The sequence below is a fragment of the Cervus canadensis genome, chromosome 18 (assembly GCF_019320065.1).
Source record: "Cervus canadensis isolate Bull #8, Minnesota chromosome 18, ASM1932006v1, whole genome shotgun sequence".
NCBI classification, from domain to species: Eukaryota; Metazoa; Chordata; class Mammalia; order Artiodactyla; family Cervidae; genus Cervus; species Cervus canadensis.
The window spans coordinates 18,624,702-18,639,032 of record NC_057403.1 but is presented as its reverse complement, the minus strand read 5'-3'; the positions used below and the strand labels follow the sequence as shown (position 1 = coordinate 18,639,032).

Sequence of the window (14,331 nt, the reverse complement as noted above, 5' to 3'; positions counted from 1 at the left end):
TCCTACACACATGTGCAGGCGCCGAGCACTCAAAGCTGACAGGCTGGGACCCCCCTTGTGGCTAAGCCTCCACACTCCCAGTGTGAGGGGCCCAGGTTTGGTCCTTGGCCAGGGAACCAGATCCCACAGCAGACAGACTCTTTTGGGGCAGGGTTTCAGGCCTGTGCAGGGAGCAGGCCCAGAAACCAAGACAAGAAGGGAGGAGCAGTCAGGTAGTCACTGTATTTTATTGGAAAACATTGATATATATTTTTCTTCACAGCTTGAACACAAATATTGCCCGGTTTGAAAAAAAAAAAAGAAAAACCAAAACACTCTGAAAACGTCCACAGCTTCACGCCTACCTGCCCTTACCCTCAGCTCTTGGCTGGGTCTCCCGCTATGCCCCCCCCCCTTCCCTGGAGGCTGGGTGCCACAGGGTGGACGAGAAGATTCTCAAAGCTGGGCAGGTCCCAGGAAAAGCCACTTGATCGACCTGAGGGGTGGGGTGGGATGGGGGTGGGGGCAGATGAAATGAACGGAAAAAGGAAAAAAAGAAAAAAAAAAATCCAGACGACCGAACTGCCCATGTTGACTTACTTGTCCCAGAGGCTAAAGTCAGAAGCCAGGTTGCGGATCATGCTCTCCGCTGGGGAGTGTGGGGGCAGGCAGGTGGGCGCACAGACAGCACAGATGGGGCTGGGGAGCCGGCCGAGCCACCACAGGGAAGCGGGAGGGGCCGGCGGGCCAACAGGACTGTTTTATTGCAGGTATGTTCTCTTGAGCGCGTGGTGGGGCACATCCTCCCAATCCCCGCCCCTCAGCTAGCCCGGCATGGTTTCAGACAAAATTAAGAGTTTTTCAGACAAAATTAAGAGTTTTAAGGGGTATAAAGAAAAAACGGAAGGATGAGTCGCATGTGACAAAGCGGCCAACCCCACGTGCGTTCCCACGAGGGGACCGGGATGCGGGAGGGCGGGGGCGTCATGAGGGAGCGGCGTGGGATGTTAGCACCAGGACAGCTTGAGATCGCTTCGGGAACACGGGATGGGGGGCAATGTGCAGGGGCACCAGGGGAGCGGTCCCCACCCACCCCACCTCAGGGAGCCAGTCGAATGGCTTCAGAAGAGCAGCCAATGGGATCTGAGCGCTGCCCAGCCTGGCCAGCCTCCTCACGTGCTAAGAGCATGCCAGCTGCCAAGCAAGCCTCCCTCGCCCCCTGGCCGCCTCCTGGGCCACATCCAGGCAACACCGCAGCTCCGGGCCCTCCCCACCACCCTCAGTCCTTCTGGAACGCCCCGCTGGGCACTCCTGCCCCGACAGGCTCTGGGATGGGCACAGGGTATCACAGGCTGGTCGCATGCAACAGCAAAAGGTGTGCCTCTCACGCCCGGCCCTCCTGAGGGCCTCGGCCCCTCCCCAAGCAGGTCCCGGGACAGCGCCGGCGGCCACCCTGGCACCCCAAAATAAGATGACGAATGAACAGAAACAAACCAAAATGGATGCGAGCCACCCGGGCTGGAGGAGGAGGGCAGAGGCCCCCTGAAGGGGACTGGGGGCTCATCTTATGAATGCATCAGGCCTTGGAAGATGTGAATGGAAGGCGGGAGGGCTGAAGGAAGAGATGGCGGGGGCCTGGAAGGAGACTCGGGAGGAAGAGAAAGAGCAATCATGCAGCTTGGGACAAATCTTTTGTTGCTTTATCAGATTCTCAGTCCATCAACTGGTGTTTGCTAAAACCGGGATAGGCAGGGAGTGTTGAAGAGAGTGCGCGCGCGGGGAGAGAGAGAGATCGAGAGAATGGGCATCACCAGCTGCCCGGGGGCCTTCACTTTGCAGTCATCATCTGTACAAACTCTGTGGAAGGAAAGACAGGGGGGTCAGCAGAGAGTGGGGTTCCCCTAGCTCCCGTGGGCATGGAGACGGGGCTGGCGGCTCACCTTCATAATTGACCTGGCCGTCCCCGTCGATGTCGGCCTCCCTGATCATCTCGTCCACCTCCTCGTCGGTCAGCTTCTCACCCAGGTTCGTCATGACGTGGCGCAGCTCTGCAGCGCTGATATACCCATTGCCGTCCTGCATGTTGGGGGACAGACAAAGGCGCTGAGCGTGAGGCATTCGTCTGCCCGGCGTTTTCTTGGGGGGGAGTGGGAGAAACCCCAGCACATGCCGTCCTGGGTGTCAGGGGACAGACAAAGGCTCCAAGCTCGAGGCGTCCGTTCGCCCGGCTCTCTCCTGGGGGGCAGCGGGAGAAAGACCCCAGCGCAGGGCCTGTCAGTCACCTCCCTTGGCATAGGCAGGGGCTTCCTGTGGTGGCAGAGCAAGCTGGCAGTGGGGCTGGCACTGGAACCCTGGCCTCTGGAAGTGGTGACTCCGGTTAGGCTGGGTGTCCCGCAACCCCACCTGTCCTACTCTCTGCCGGAATGCCAGCGCCCCTCAGGGAAAGGCCTGCTCACCTTGTCAAACACACGGAAGGCCTCTCGGATCTCCTCCTCGCTGTCCGTGTCCTTCATCTTTCTGGCCATCATGGTCAGGAACTCGGGGAAGTCAATGGTCCCATTCCCTGCGAGGTGGGGGAGGGAGGGAGATGCTCTGGGCCTGAGCCCGGGGAGATGTCCCCAGAGCCCTGGCGGAGGAGACGCTGGTCGTCCACCCCGGAGGGCGGCTCCCCGGGGGCACTGGGAGAGGGCTGCCCTCCTGCCCTGGGTGCGGGCTCACCATCTGCATCCACCTCGTTGATCATGTCCTGCAGCTCGGCCTCAGTGGGGTTCTGCCCCAGGGACCTCATCACCGTCCCCAGCTCCTTGGTGGTGATGGTGCCGTCCCCGTCCTTGTCGAAGAGGGAGAAGGCCTCCTTGAACTCTGCAGCGAGGAGCACAACGAACCAGAGGTGAGGGCACGGCAAGGCCTGAGAGTCAGGCCCGCCTCAAGAAACCAGAAGGGGATCCGATGCCAGCCCAAGCCTCTTGCCTCTGTACTGGGCACAGGCCGCTTCCTTCTTCCCTTCACCCCTCACGGAGAGCCTGCTCGGTGACGGGGAAAGTTGCCCGCTCCGCCCGGCTCACTGAGAACACTGGGGAAAACGGGCTGACGGTGGCCTTAGATCCTCTACATTTCTTTTTGGTCCCTGGCTTCAGTCTCTCCCTCGAGTGATGAAACGGACCAGTGTCCCGGAAGGGAGGAGAGCCAAGGAAGTCTCCGTCTGAAGTGTGCCAGGCAAGGTCAGCAGGCCAGGAGAGGAAGGGCAGGAGGGACTGCAGGACAGCGCCGGGCGCCACGGCATCCCGTCCGACGGGGACTACCAGCCCGGCTCTCAGTTTCCAGACCCAGCGTGTGGGTCGGAGTGTGGGGGCGGCCGGCAGCAGGGCGCGGCTGATGGACTGTGTGGGGTAGGCGGGGTGGCGGGTGTGGAAGGAGAGGGGACGGCTGCCAAGCCAGGAGGCCGAGGAGCTGGGGGTGCTGAGTGGGAAGGCCACAGCTGGGGCCGCATCAGGAGCGGGAGGAGAAGCACGTGGCTCCTGCCCTCCCACTGGGCCCATTTTGGCACCTGGTGCTCCCTGCCCCCAAACCCTAGGGGAACAGATGCCTGGCAGCCTATTCCCAGAGGGTGTGGGCTGGGGTGAGGCGGCGGACAGTTTGCTAATGGGGACGAGGGGAGGGTGGAGGCGATGTGGAGTGTGTGTTGGTGTCAAGCGAGGGCAGAGCTGGGGCTGTGGGTGGCCGGTACGGGAGCCACACGTACAGCCGAGAGGCTCTGCCCCGGCCTGAGCCTCTGGGCCCTGGAGACTCCGAGACTCCGAGTCTCCTGGGGGATGCTGGCGCCTCCCTGTGCCGAGGCCTTGTTGTTCTCAGGGGTCACGCGGGCACCCTGCGCTCAGGATCACTGCACAACAAGGCAGCTCTCTGCTTTTCCTTGGTGGGTCTCCAAAGTTCAGAAGCTGAAGATGTGGGGGAAGGAGGAGGAGAGGGGAGTAAAGAAGAGAAGGCAAGCCCACGCCCACCTCCCCCACTTCGGAAGCTGGGCTCTCTGTGCGTGTCACATGCAGCCTGTGGACCCTGACAGCAAAGCCGGGCTCCAGGGGCTACTTCGTGCTGGCCCATGGCTGTGGGACGTAACTGGGAGCTGGTCTCTGTCCTTTAGTAGTAGCTCACAGTCTGGGGGGGCAGGGGTGGGGGGACAGGACACGGAAACCTTCTCAGCACACAGTACTTCCTGTAGCTGTGGCCACAGGGCTTTAGGGGAGCCTACAAAAATGAATTACATAGGACTCAAGGACTTCTTTAAGCTTACTGGAAGATATGTGATCGTTCCCTTGTTCATTTAGTTATTTAGCTAACAAAAATCTACGCAGCAACCATTATGTTGCAGGCACCAAAGGTACAGCAGGGACCAACACACAAAAAAGCCCCCAGTGAGGATCTCATCTAGTGACAGGGAGATGCAGTCGGCAGACATCAGAGATTAATTTCAGATGGTGAGAAAGGCTAGTAAGGAAACAGAGTGATGGAAGGCTGTTTATTTGAGATGGGGTCAGGGAAGGCCTTTCCAAGATGACATTTGAATCAAGACCCAAAAGAGGAGAAGGAGCTGTCTGATGCAAAGAGCTGGGGGAAGACACTTCCGGCCCAGGAAGAAGTGAGTGCAAGCATGAGCGAAGGGGAGTGCAGAGGTGGGAGTGACAAGCCCTCCCCTGGGTGGCTCCTGAAGTGGGCCAGGAGCCCTGCAGGGAGTTCACCTTCTGAGCCTAACTGGCAGGAGCCAGGACAGACGGCTGGGCTCACCCTGCAGCCACCGATTAAAAGGCCCGGTGACCCCTGGCCAGGAGAGGAACACGGCCCTGCTGCCTGAGGAGGGCCTGGCTCAGGACTGTGGGGTCTGGTGTCACTGTGCGCGCTCATACACATGAGTTTCTGTCAGATGCTCCTCCTGGCTGGCCTAAGACTTGGCTGGGGATGCAGAGGCGTTCATGCGGCAGGGTGAGGGGAGGAAAGGGGGATGGGGGAGGGAAGGAGGGAAGCAAGCTCACCTGCGATCTGCTCCTCGGTCAGCTGGTCAGCCTGGAAAAGCAGAAAGGAGAAAGTTAGTCACGGGCTGGCACATCTTTCCTTGCTCAGCCCGGCCCCCGCTGGTGCGGCCAGCTCCACATGGCAGTCCATGTACCTGGGCAAGGGCGGTCATGCCAGAGCCAGTACTGGATCAAGCCTGGTGATTCGTGAGGCTGGAGACCCAGGCCAGCCTGACCCAGGGCCCTGGAGCCAGCCCCAGCCCAGCTGCACCTGCGCCGGTTCACGTCTCAGCGCCGTCACAGCCGCTGGGAGCCCCAGAGGCTGAGTGAAGGGAGCAGTTGCCCTGGAAGCCTAATCAAGCAGCTCTTCTAGAAGGCTCCAAACTGAAGCAGGCCAGGCCCAGGGTAGGCAGCCGGCTCTTTCCTAGTTTCTATGTCACCAATTTGGAAGCACCAGGTCCAAGCACTGCAGACCCAACTGGCAACAATTCTGCCAACTAGTGTCTGTGGCGTGCCTGAAAGAACCCTGGGCAGGCAGGGGGGCAGCCCCCAGTCTCTTCGGCACGGGGCACCATTCACTCCACTGCTCCTTTGGGGCAAGAAGGGTGAGTGTCGGGGAGGGGACTGCAGCAGGCATGGCGCTGGTGGCAGAGGCTGGAGGACTCAAGTCACCTCCCCCTGCTGCGCTGCAGTTTTTAACCCTTGCGGGCCCTGGCCACTCTGGGGAATGGCCAGTCGGGGTCGGGCAGCCCCTGCTGCCCGCCTGCCGGGCTTGGGGGCGGGGCAGAGGAGAAGCAGAGGCCAGCCTGTCCTGAACCAGCCCAGCAGAGGGATCCCCTGGGGGAGGAGCCACGCGGGAATGGGGGAGCTGAATCCCAACGTTTAGCTTTAGGCAGTAAAACAGGAATTTTCCTTGGGGTCCCTGAGTGCTGCCAGAAGGCACGGCTCGCCCTTGGACCACTGCCCCCTTCCTCATTTCCTCTTACAACTAGGGGAAGGGGCTCCACATCTCCAGCAGGCTTCCAGCTCTGAGTCTGACAGCCCCTCAAACTAAGGCGTGCCACTGTGTGTACTAGTGTTATTCTACACAGAGATTCCAGAACTTCCTTGGGAATCTAGCAAGAGCCCCACCCCCACCCTTCTGCCCCATCCCAAATGTGAAGACCAATCACATTAGAACAAGTCTGACGTGTCCTTTTTCTTTCTCTTAAATATAAAGGAAGAAGGACTCGAGGCTAAGCCCCAAACAGATAGAACAGGAGGGGAAATCAGGGTGATGATTACAGAAGGGAAATGGCTAAGGGCGGGGGAAGCAGGAATGTAGAGAAGGAAACACAGCACACATGCACATTCTGGAAAAGTCCAAAGTCTAAAGGGAAGGTTAGGAGGCCAAAAGGAGATACTTCTGCCTCGATTTCAAAAGAGGCCCAGGGCTGCCAGGCTCCTGCATGCCAGCCTGGCAGCCCCAGGCCCACGAGCCCTTTGCTCCTCTGCTTCCCTTGGCTTCTATGGGCAAAGAAGCTGAGCCGATCGCCTAGGTCCTGACACCCGAGGAAGCTGCTGGGGGAAAGTGAGAAGACAGGATGGGCTTCTGTTACCAAGGCCAGGCAGCGCCAGGGTTGGGGAGGAGGGCCGGGGGGGAGGGCTGCCCTCCCCCAGCTCTCATCCATTCCCCTGGCCTACGTGGTAAGGGCTGGGCCAACCAGGGCCCTTCGAACCCCTGCCACACGATCTTGGGCAGCACCCGCAGGGGCTGGGGGCAAGGAGGCTGGGGCAGGTTGCGGAACGCCCGAGTGGTGCTGAAGGCTGGTTGTCCACCGCTCCCTGCCGCCAAGCTGCAACGCGCAGAGGAGGCACTGCCACCGTTCCAGGCTTGCTGCAAATAGGCGTGGCTCTGCCTGTAGGGCCGTCACACTCCCCTCCTCCCTCTTAGGAAGACCCTCTCCCCTGCGCGGGGAAGGAAAAGGGCCCAGCTCCCAGCTATAGATCTCAAAGCAAGGCTGCTGCCCAAAAAACTGATCACTGCTGGGGATCCCTTCCTTCTCAGGGCTTTTTCCCTTTCCAGATCTGCAGATTTTTAGCTTTCACCAAAAACTATCTGCAAAATAACCCAGCTGGTCCCCTGCTTCCCCATCCCTTTAGGCTCCAGCAAGAGGCTGGACAAGGAAAAAAAAAAATCCTGGGATGGGGGAGGGAAGAGGGTATAATTTCTCTTCCTTGCCCCAGCCCCCAGCCAGTGCCAGAGAGCAGTGTTAGATGAGATCAGAAACCAAGGCCAGGGCCCCTCACCCGGGCCAAGGAGGAGCCACAGGGCTCAGGCCAAAGTCCAAAGCCAGTTAACAGTGACTTGTTCCACCCATACCTTGCTGATTACAAAGGGAAAGAGAAACTAGTGGGGCCAAAGCTCAGGTCTTATTTGGCAGGTGGGGGCCTCCTGGCGCCTGTCAGTGATTCGGCGCCCGTTTAGCAAGGCTCTGCTGGGGGAAAATGGGGTAGCGGCGAGAGGAGCCATCAGGCCTGTGTCAGCAAGTATGAGATCTGATACACAAGCGGCGGCTGCCTGTTTTCCCCAGCCTTGCCAGGGAGGGTGGCTGCACACGGCTCCGAGGCTGAGCCTGGGGGGGCTGGGGGCTGTGGGTGGTGGGGACCGGGAAAGAACTAGTCTGCTGGTTTTCTCTCAAAGCCCGAGCTTTGGGAATTAACAGAAGCACTCAGGGAGGGCCCCGAACGGAACAAGTGGCCCTGGGGCTGATGAAGGGGTCCCTCTGGAGGTCCTCTCTGCAGCCCCCACCCCCGAGGCCATAGGAACAGGCATGTGATTGTCACCGACGCCACACTGTACTGCACTGTCATTTGGCACAAGTGAGGAGATGCAGAGCGGTGCGTGGAGCTGGAGACCAAGTAAAACCAGCATTCCTGTTTGGAAAAAAACAGCTCTCTGGGTCTGAAAGGGGCAGCAAGCAGGTGAGGTTCAAAGCTTTAAAAGCTGGCTCATTTGATGCATCCTAAACTTTGCTCCTCCCCACCCCCATTTCATGCGGCTTCAGTGCGCAATAGAGGCCCCAACAACTCCGCCCACCTGCTCCCACCGCCTGGTGCCTCCTGCCCAGCCCCATTCTTCCTGGGAAAGGGACCCTTGAGCCACTCCCTCTGGCCTCTGCAGCCCACTCCCCATCCAGACTGAACAGTCTTTGTCCCAGCTTTGCCCTGGAAACTTCCAGGGAGCTACCCACCACATCCACCTCCAACCCTAGGCCCACCTCGGCTGCCATTCATTTTCTTTAACATGTCCCCGGATCGCCTTCCATCTCACCTCCTACCACAGAAGCCGAAGTTTTCTCCCACCCTTCACTTTGGAAACCCACCTCTTCATGAACCCAAACACAACGCCCCCCTTCCCCCCACCAAAACCCCCAATTTCCCTTCCTAGTTCAATAGTCTTAACCCAATAGGAACCTCAGAACCTTCTCTGGCTGCCCCTCACATTAACCACGAGGCGCCCTGTCCCCCCACCACTGACAAGCTCACCATCCCTTTTTGACCCCTTCCCCGACCCCATCCTTTTCAGTCCCCGTAGGGTTCCAGGGCATCTTCTAACCTTGGCTGCCACCCACCCCAGGCTCTTCCTTCCAGAGCATGCACCTCACCCTCCTCCTCCTTCCTCTGCAATGTCGGTCCTTGGAGAACCCCCTTTTCTTCCCTCAAGGGTCTGATCTGCAGAAGCGACCCTCCTCCCTGCCTCCCGGGAGGGCTCCCCCTCCACCCAGGCCCAGCTATCCACCACCCCCTCTCAGGGAGTTTCCCAGCAGCCCGGCGTCCCTCCGATCCCCCTTCCCTGCTACCTATTAGGACCCAAAAGCCTTTATCAGGGCACAAGTCACCTCCTTCCCTAGCCAATGACTCTTACCTCGCTCCCCCGGAATCGAAACACCCCACCTTAGCGACCAAACGCCCCATCCTGGGTCCAAGAGTCCAGATGCTCCATCCTCGACTCAAATGCCCCCTTGGAGGGCTCAAGTGCCCTTTCCGGGGTCTAGACACCCCATCTGGTGCTAACTGTCGCTTCTGGAAGCCCCCAACTCCCTTTGGGGATCCAAACGCCCTACTGTGGGTTCAAATGCCCCCGATCGAGAGGCAGAGAAGGGTCCAGAGGCGCTCTCCGGGGCCCAAACGCTCCTCCCCCTCCATTCTGAGTCCACTCGTGCTCTCGGGGGTCCTCTGCCGTGGCCGTCTCAGTGCCCCCAACCTCGGCGGCTCTCAGTCTCACTCACCATGGCGAGGGCCGGGTGTCCGGAGCACGGGTATCGAGGGTCCTCCGGCGGCGGCAGCAGCTGCAGCAGCTCGAGCTCCGCCGCGCGTCTGCGCCTCCACACTCACTGCCTGCAGCGCGCGCCGCCGCCGCCGCCGCCGCCCGCCCCAACGGTCCCTCAACGGCCGCCGCGCGCGCCCCGCCTCGCCCGGCCCCGCCCCGCCCGGTCCGCGCGCCGCCGCACTGCGGCTCCCACGGATCCCTCCGCGCCTCTCTCAGGACTGTCGGGCCCGCGGCCTCTCACTCCTCACAGGGTTGGGTTTATGGCCGGCCGCGCGCGCGCGCGCGCACCCGCCGCGGGACTACTTTCCGTAGCCATGCGCCCCGCCCCCTGTGCCCACTCTACTTTCCTCCTCGGCGGAGGGGCACCGCTCGGCTGGCGCGTGACGCGTCCCTGTGTGAGGCGCGCCGCTATTGGGTCCGGGCCACGGCGGAAATAAGAACGCGGTGCCGATTGGTCCGGCCTTCCCTGCAATGCGTCAAACTGGGGCGAGCCACTGCGTGGTGGTGGTGGGCAGCCTGAAGTGTGTGACTGTGTGGAGCCATGAGGCGTAGTGAGGCGAAGGGGGAAATTGTATGACTGCTAGAGAAGCAAATACATCGTCTTCGTGGTCAGGGAATGGTAAAAAGAGTGGCAGAAGGTGCAGAAGTACTTTCTTGGTTCTCCCCTCTGACAGATGGAAGATGGTGCAATCCAAAATGCTGGTCGGAAGCCCCGCCCCCAGGGCCCTCGGGGTGGCGGGGTCTTCAAGGTTCAGCTTTTAGCCTGAAAGTTCCACTCAACGCCCGTAGGGGCAGGTGTCTGCACCGTGAGACACACTCCACAGGTGTGCGAAGCCCCTCTCCTCGCTTCACTTCACTTTTAATCGGCTCAGGGTCTGTGAAACGGGCTGTTCCAGGACAGCCCTGGGAACGAGGTATTCAGTCATTCATTCAGTAAGCCTCAGTGGGGTGCCTGCTGTAATTCAGGGATCTGTGCTTGGCTGGGCGGGGGAGACCAAACTTCCCAGCCATTGTCCTGCTGTCTTGTAGACCACCTGAGTCTTGCACTCCTTGTTCCAAGTTTCCAACCACAGAAGGAAGAAGAGTGGGAAAGTTAGCTGAGACTATTTACGGGCGCTCAGAAACGGCACCCCTCCCCCGCCCCCCAATTTCTCTTGTTTTGAATTAGGGCTATATTTGCGTCTGTGCTCTACCCCCTCTCGGTGATTGGCTGACGAGTGGCAAGTGAGTCAAGCTGGACCAGTCTTTATGTTACACCTGGAACAGCATGTAGGCTGAGCCAATGAGAGGCCTTCCCTGGGTTTTTGGATCTAGACTTTTGGGGGCAGGAAGTCTTTTCCTTTTGTGTGGTGAGGCTGTGAAGAAATAGGTCTGGACCTATGACATTTTTCACACCCAGAGGAGAAAATAAAACTGATTCCAGGGAGAAGCAATGAAGAGGAAGAGTCCTGTTGCCATTCCCTTCACTGATTCCAGCTTGAGGCCAGCTGCCTCATGCCAGGATTTTGATATGAACTATTAAAATGTCCCATTTATCCCAAGCTGGTTTGAGTTGAGTTTCTGTCACTTAAAACTAAAGAATTTCTGATGGATGTGACCCAGGCTAAACTTTGTCTTGGTCATCAGCATTGGCCCTGAAACAGAGAGGGCCAAGGACCCAGTCATCATTTGCTGAACAAATAAGCAAAGGAAGTCACACTCATGCTCTCTCTCCCTGTTTCTCCTCTCCCTGTCTCTGAGTCTCAGTTTCTACCAGGAAGACCTTACCTTCTGAATTACTTACGTGGGCTTCCCTGGTGGCTCAGAGGTTAAAGTGTCTGCCTGGAATGCGGGAGACCCCGGTTCGATCCCTGAGTTGGGAAGATCCCCTGGAGAAGGAAATGGCAACCCACTCCAAGTACTCTTGCTTGGAGAATCCCATGGAGGGAGGAGCCTGGTAGGCTACAGTCCATGGGGTTGCAAAGAGTCAGACACGACTGAGCGACTTCACTTTCTTTCTTTCTTTCACTATGAAATGATAGATATACTACCAGCAGCACGTTTGAACACATACTGTGTTCCAGGCACCATTTCACCTGCTGTTAGTTCATTTAATTCTTACAACCTCCCTATGAATTTGTTACTTTCGCTTTCCACCGTTTGAAACTTTTATTGCCACTGGAATTAGATGAGATCTGAGAGGTATAAAGCCTTGACCAGGAGCAGAGAAGGGAAGTAGCTTGCCTCTGGTCACACAGTAGGAGGCAGAGTCAGGATTTTAACCCCAGCAGTTTGACTGAAAACCTCACACTCTTAACCACATTATACGACCAGTGAGAGAGACCTTACTTGTTTTCCATTATCCATTTCCGCTGTTTCCCAGCCTAATAGAATTTTAGCTGGGCACATTGCCATCCTAAGTAAAAACGACATTTCCTAACCTTCCTTGCAGTTATGAGTCCTCATCGGACAGAATTCTGGCCCAAAAGGAAGTGAGCAGAAGAGATACATGAAACTTCTGGGTATACCCTTAAAGGGAGAGGACATACCTTCCCTTTTCTCCTTGCCTGCTGGTAGGGCGGCCATGAGACCAACGGTGACCATACTCACCTGGGACTTTGATGATTTTCCTGAGGAGAGCCCACCTTTCCTTCCCCAGGGCCAAACTTCTATTTGAGAGGGAAATAAACTTCTATATCACTTAAGCCACCGGTATTTTGGATCACTTGTTTATAACATATACATGTCCTCTCTTTGGTTACTGCCCTTGTTTTGGTGGAAGCCGACTCTTGTGCCTAATTTAGTGAGAGGTCATGTGGTTCAGGTGTTAACCACTCAGCATGTCCTACTTCCATACCTCTGACTGCATCAGAGCCAATTGTATGACTTTTTCTCTCTTTTTTGTATTTTTTGCATGTGTGACATAATTTACACTCAATAAAATGCCACAGATCTTAACTGTTCAGTTGAATTGTGTACACCCATGTAACCACCACCCAAGACAAGTTATAGAACACTTCCCTCACCCCATAAGTTAGATCCCTGTGGCTCTTTCCAGTCGATTCCTGTTCCCCTCAAGCAACTGTTATTCTGGCTTCTGTCACTGGAGATTAGTTCTGCCTGTTCTAGAATTTTGTAGAAATGGAATCCATATAGCATGCATTTTTCTGGTCTTGGCTTACTTCACTCAATGTAATATTTTTAAGCAAAAGTTGCATGGAACATACTTACACTAAAATATATTTTTTGTTGATCTGGAACTCAAATTCAACTGGAGTCCTGAATTTCTAATTGCTAAATCTGATGATCCTAATCTCAAAGCGCTTTCTTTCCAGGATTGGGAAATGATTTTAAGTGACTGTACAGGGGACCACCTGGATTTCCAGGCTTTGGGGTGTCTTATGCTATAGCCCGGCAAGAATCTTGACGGCAGCTTCAAGTGTTCTGAACTTTAGGAAGGATCAATCAACTAAAGCTCAATCCCATTATTGTCAGGGAAATTCAAATTAAAATCACAATAACACACCAGTTCACATCGACTGGACAACCACCGAGCCCAATAATGCTATCTGTTGCTGGGTCATACCAGCATCTGGTGACCCTGTTATTTCTCTGACCTCATCTCCCTACACTCTCACCTTCATGCTCTCTCTTTCAGCCATATCAGCCTCTTTCCTTGAACACATATGGCTGATCCCTGTGTATGACCCTCTGTATTATTTCCTCTCCTTCAAATGCTCTCCCCACAACAGTCATGTGGTTTGTCTCCTCCTTAGCTTTGTTCAAGTGACACGTCCTCAGTGATGGCCTCCCTTGATCATCCCATTTAAAATTGTAACCCAACACTCCAAATTCCCTTTCCTTTGCCTTATTTTTTCACAGGCGTGACAACCTTCTCAAATAAGATATACTTTTCTTATTTATTCTATTTACAGTTTGATTCTCCCACTGGAATACAAGCTCCATGAGGTCTGGTCTTCTTTGTTTGTTTGTTTGTTTATTTATTTATTTACTGTTGCCTGTGCTGGGTCTTCCTTGCTGCACAGGCTTTTGTCTAATTGCAGAGAGTGGAGGGCTACTGTCTGGTTGTGGTGCATGGGTTTCTCGATGCGGTGGTTCCTCTTGTTGTGAAGTACGGGCTCCAGAGTGCTGCGGGCTTCAGTAGTTGTCATGCCTGGTTTCATTAGTTGCAGCTCTCGGACTCTAGATCACAGAATCAGTAGTTGTGGTGCACAGGCTAAGTTACTCTGCAGCATGTGGGGTCCTCCTGGTTAAGGGATCAAACCCGTGTCTCCTGCATCGACAGGCAGATTCTTTACCACCGAACCACCAGGGAAGCTTGGGTCTGGTCTTTCTATTTTGTTTACTGTTGTATCTTCAGTACCAAAAGCAGAGCCAGAAGTATAACAAGTGCTCAGTAAATATTGTTTAAAATAACTAGATAAAAATGGGGAGGTGGAAATTCTCCTGCAGTGCTGCTGGGAGGATGTATTGATACAGAGACTCTAGTGAGTGTCTGGTGGAGAACAGGCTAGGTTATAGTACAGTAAGAACTGCAAAAACCTCAATTAACACAGTAAGTTTCTTTCTCACTCACATAAAATCCACCTAGGGTCTTAGTCTCTCCATGGGACAGCTGTCCTCCATGTGGTCACTCAGTGTCCCAGTCTCTTTTCTGTCTCCTGAAGTCCTCTTTGTTGCCACAGCAGGGAAAAGAAGACTGGAGAATGTCCCAGGGAGTTTTCATTGTCTTAGTTGAAGTGACATCTGTCACTTCAGCTCACATTTCATTGTCCAGAACCGGCCACATGGTCCCATGTAACCACTGAGGGATAGAGAAGTGCATTTTCTTGTGTGCCTCCAAAGAAGAAATAGGAAACAGAACATGGTGACCATATCATGGTCTTGGTCATGGAGCACTAATTGACCACCTCTATAGACAACCTGGACATGTACATTTGCTAAAAATCTAGCAATTCTGCTCTTAAATGTATCCTTGATCATTTCAAATTTTTTGTTTGTTTGTTTGTTTTTGGTTTTTCTTTGGCCATGCTC

At 55.8% G+C, this 14,331-nt stretch overlaps 1 protein-coding gene across 1 annotated transcript; it reads right to left on the bottom strand.

Moving 5' to 3' along the window:
• Positions 1 to 208: 208 nt before the first annotated feature.
• Positions 209 to 9,588, bottom strand: CALM3 (calmodulin 3). The gene is made up of 6 exons (XM_043436198.1): positions 9,257 to 9,588; positions 5,007 to 5,037; positions 2,698 to 2,841; positions 2,436 to 2,542; positions 1,920 to 2,055; positions 209 to 1,836 (listed from the first exon to the last, which is right to left on the bottom strand). Exons 1-6 carry the CDS (start codon positions 9,257 to 9,259, stop codon positions 1,808 to 1,810), a joined length of 450 nt encoding a protein of 149 aa, XP_043292133.1. The 5' UTR covers positions 9,260 to 9,588; the 3' UTR covers positions 209 to 1,807.
• Positions 9,589 to 14,331: the final 4,743 nt, after the last annotated feature.

Coding starts and splice junctions, on each gene's coding strand:
- CALM3 (XM_043436198.1), bottom strand. Junction 2,543..2,697: donor CAACGAGGTGGATGCAGATG/GTGAGCCCGCAC, acceptor CCCACCTCGCAG/GGAATGGGACCATTGACTTC. Junction 2,056..2,435: donor CCTTCCGTGTGTTTGACAAG/GTGAGCAGGCCT, acceptor CCCAACATGCAG/GACGGCAATGGGTATATCAG.